Here is a 4,648-nt window from a genome sequence, read left to right on the forward strand (position 1 = left end):
ATATAGATGTTTGCATATGTATTTTATATGCACCCGTCTAGATCATGTATATCTTTCATAGGCGCAGTTTGATTTAGAAACATTATGTATTTATGCAGTAACAAACTAGTATTCGGCATTCATGTCTTTTTGCCGCGATATGTGTACGTCGACGTATGTATGTGGCAATTTGCAGGAAGTATACTTAAAGTACAGTCATATATGGATACACAATCCAAAGATTCGTGATACGTGAACAGTGAAGAGTAGGAAAGTTGACAACTGCTGTGCAAGTTAGTAACAGAAAAGTATCTATAAAGTTAATGTGTGATCATTATCAGCATGCAATTTTACTACAAATATGTCGATTTGTCACCAGCTTGATTCGGATAAGTATAACGAACAAAGATATTCAATGAACCACACCGCATACTTGGATAAAGGGTTGCTGTGTCCGATTATTCAGTGCTCGGATACACAAGGCATATGCCTGTTTTTCTTGACTTGTCATCCTGACGGCCTGTACATCATAAGAGTTCTGTCATGTAAATATTCTCAAAGTGCACGTACGTGATACCGATCCCCGATTTATTAGGCAATCCGCCTATATACTGTGGATACTGTTTAAAAAATAAATGTGCGCATGTCAAACACTGAGTAGTCTCTACTGAGAGAGGTGATGACTATGTGATATGTGTAAATAAAATTTTAATAAAATAAAACGATTTTTTAGGGGGGGAGGATGGCGGGGGCCCTGGGGCAAGTAAATATGTCTATGCTCAATAAAGTAAAAAGGAGGATATTTAATCCAAATGTTTCTAAGTGGTTGCATTTAAGTAGTAGGAAGTAATATTCTATATTCATTGGGTCATTCTAATCCTATAGTAGGATTTCATTCGTACTTTAATGGATTGCCCTTTTGACATTCCCGATTTCAGTATTTTCATATAATTAAATTTGAATGAATCGCCTGGTGTTGTATGTTCATTTTATATTTTTAGAAGAAGGCTATATCTAGAAAAATATGTTCACCTATATAAAATTCGAAGTTTGAGTACACACATCATTAAATGCACGAACTGTAATACAACTGTATACACCTGTATACTTCAAGTTGTAGTTGATCACAGTAAAATATATTTACAAAAAAGTTCGTATAATTTTTCCAGTATTCGACTAAAAATATATCGCCTATAAGTGCTCTATTGAATTTACTGCTTTGTGATACTTGTCATCGTACTGTCAGGAAGTTGCAGATATAAACACTCGTTATATTTTAACCCTTTGTTCAGAATAAGTGTCCTTAAAGTCTTAAACTGAGTACTAGAACGTCAACTTGCGCGGTCCATTTTCCGAAATTCTGGTGGGAGAATCTGCACTGTCAGTCGTCAGCGCGTGCCGTTGCGATATTATAGCGCATTCTGCACACACAGATTGTTATGCAAGCTGTATTAATATGAAGCACAGAGTCAAGCAAAGGTATCTCCGGAACACCGTCTACGACCAACAGGACAGCCTGGCCCTGCAGCCTGCAGCCTGCCAGCCTCAGCGAGTCAGCAGGCCACAAATATGGATATGTCAATGACGTCATCACATTTTATAGTAATACCACATTGGGCAGGCCACAAATTTTGATATGTCAATGACGTCATCATATTTTATAGTAATACCACATTGGCTCAAATATCTATAATTAGAATTGGGCTGCAACCACAAATCTATTGGGCGATACATGATCAGTCCCTGCGCAACTTTTGAAGTAATACTATTTCTTTGTACGAACCTTTTCGACTTCTATATTTTATACATACATGTTCTCAAACTACCAGTTCTGCTCGTGTATGTATTGCTTCAGAGTGTGCACTGTCAGACATCAGTTCAATATACACGCGTGTACGAAGTAGTAAATATCGATAGATGCGTTCAATGCAGGCAGGATGTTAAAAAGCGCAGACAATCAGGAGACAGAGGGAGTCGTCAGTGAGTCTTCGATCGAAAAAATCGAGCAGCGACAAGCAGACACTGACACTGATCTAGAAGAACAACTGAAGTCTGATGTAACGTTTGCAGGCCATCTGTGCAAGCGAACGATACAGGAGAGACACGGCGTGCTATATGCTAGTAATCCAAAGGGCAAAGCCCTCTTCGCAGTAGTTCGAGGGCATGGGCTGTTTTTGTACAAAGACCCTGCCTGTTTCCAGCGTGTAAGGGTATGTGTTGATCTCCAATACAACCAGTGATGTGTTAGATATCAGGCGATATAGATTTAGTATGTAGGAAGCCATCAATTCAGCCTGTATCCCAATGTCCCGACCCTTCGGTCCGTTGTCTTAGTCTGCTGAATGTGAAAATATCTGATGCATAGTAGTGTAATAATCAGCTTATACACGCCCATTGATTACCTGAATAACGGCTTCAATATATTTATTCGATAGAACTATTCTGCTGTCAAGTTACACCAATATACTGAACTACATTTGTGCCTTGGGGTTGCACACGTGAATGTCTACTCGTTCATTGTACAGCAATTAGGTTATCAGGAATGAATGGATTTGGCAACGTTCCATAATGAGCTCGTATTCGAACTTGAACTTCGGAGTGATGAGGTGATCATATTTGTACTTGCTTTTCGTATCAAAATTAGTACATGCTGCTCATAATGGACATGTATATGTCAATTTTGACTATATAATTAGAAGTTACACTCGATAGTCCGAACAAAAATGAAATGAAACGGCTGATATAGTATTCGACTTTACGCTGTCCTCAAAACTATATATATATATACATACATACATACATACATACATATATATATATATATATACTACATGAGAACATTGGTTAATTGTGGTCGTAAACTATTTATCTATAGATGTATATCAAAATTATACAACCATATACTTCAAAGGGTGAAGTGAAATGAACGATTACTGGATCAGCCTCATAACATTCGGTTGATTTTGTGTCTACATATAACTAATAGTCTACGTTTATATAGGACCATATACTAAAAGGGATGAAGTTTTGTTCCTGGATAACAATGGAATGAATTCGATCTAAAATTTACACGATCATCTCTAACATTATGTCAACACCTGTGTTTCCATTTGAACGATAGCCTCAGGAAGCTATTTCGCTAAGGCGCTGTTTCTTAGACCCAAACGCCCAAGTTCCACAAGAAGGTGCGTTCGGAAAAGCTGCTGCGTTGTTACAAACGCGAAGTAGAGAAAAGGGCAAAGATAGAGACTTTTACGGACACACCGTGGCATTCTATACAGCACTTGACACAGAGCGAGATTTTTCGCTGTCCTTCAATTGCCAAAAAGATTTCGAGCACTTTGTTTCAATTTGCAAAGGAATGGGTCGGAGTGTAAAACCGCAGAAGCAAGACAATGTAAAAGACAAGAAGAAGAGGAAGTTTGCGACCTGGCGTGGGCAAGGATCGCGAGAATTCGCAGAAAAGAAAATGGTGAGTGTGTTCTTTTTGCTTAGGAAATTCAAGTGATGAGTGATTGTTGATTGAATTTGGTCTAGTGGTTTCATATGTCATGTGGTGGGCTTTTGTCCAACACAATACCTTTCGCACTTTGTCTATTGTGTAGTGACCAGATTTTAACTTCATTTGCAGAAGCCCAACGAGAACAATGAAATGATGAAGATAGTATTAGTCTTAGAGTGCAAAGTATAGCTCCAAACCCACAGCTAAAGATACACCCCTTTACTCATTCTCTGCCATTCTGATGAAATACACATTTTACACGTATTCAACCCAGCTCACATTCGAGGTGCCACTTCAGGAGTATCTCAGCCTGAGACCAGATCTACAAGTACCATTAATTGTTACCAAGTGCATAGACGAAGTGGTGTCAAGGGGGTTGGATGTTGAAGGTATCTACCGCATGGCCGGTGGGAAGACCGTGATACAATCCTTGAGAGAATCATTTGATGAGAACGAACGAGTCATCGATATCACCAATGCAGATGAGTGGGCGGATATACACTGCGTCAGCAACCTGCTCAAACAGTACTTGAGAAGCTTACCAGAGTCTCTGGGAACCCACAATCTATACACACATTTCATCACGGCGGCTACAACTTTAACGGGCGATGCACGGAACGCTGTGCTGGCCTTTCTCGTACAATGTCATCTCCCTACGGTCAATTTTACGCTGTTTAGTCTACTGATGGTACACCTGCGATCAGTTGTCGCCATGAGCTACGTTAACAAAATGAAGGTGTGTAATTGTGTGATGTATGTAACCATAGTTCAGTTTAGATACGTGCGTCAAGCTATCCAATGAACAATGTCTCTATTATAACCTAGAACTTGCATATTCTGATCCGTTGGCAAATGTCATAAAGTAGAATAGAAGAAAATTATGTCAAAACTAGAATAAGCTCGTTTTTAACAAGACTATCTCGTGCACTTCAATTAACAGACAGAAAATCTTGCGATAGTTTTTGGTCCCACCCTCTTCTTTCCTCACAATGCCGACCCCCTGGAAATGATAAGTGAAACAGCCGGTCAGTGCAAGGCAAGTATCTGATGAAAATTGGGTATAAGAATCTATATATATATATATATATACATATATAAATATATATATGTATATACTAAATAATATATATATATACGAATATAATACACACACACACACACATATAT

At 38.6% G+C, this 4,648-nt stretch overlaps 1 protein-coding gene across 1 annotated transcript; it reads left to right on the plus strand.

Moving 5' to 3' along the window:
- Positions 1-1,823: 1,823 nt before the first annotated feature.
- Positions 1,824-4,529, plus strand: SARC_06150 (hypothetical protein; the record flags this gene model as incomplete). Its single annotated transcript, XM_014299950.1, has 4 exons — positions 1,824-2,189; positions 3,101-3,451; positions 3,756-4,217; positions 4,422-4,529. Exons 1-4 carry the CDS (start codon positions 1,917-1,919, stop codon positions 4,527-4,529), a joined length of 1,194 nt encoding a protein of 397 aa, XP_014155425.1. The 5' UTR covers positions 1,824-1,916.
- Between the last annotated feature and the right edge of the window lie 119 nt (positions 4,530-4,648).

The sequence above is a fragment of the Sphaeroforma arctica genome (assembly GCF_001186125.1).
Source record: "Sphaeroforma arctica JP610 unplaced genomic scaffold supercont1.428, whole genome shotgun sequence".
Lineage (NCBI taxonomy): Eukaryota > Ichthyosporea > Ichthyophonida > Sphaeroforma > Sphaeroforma arctica.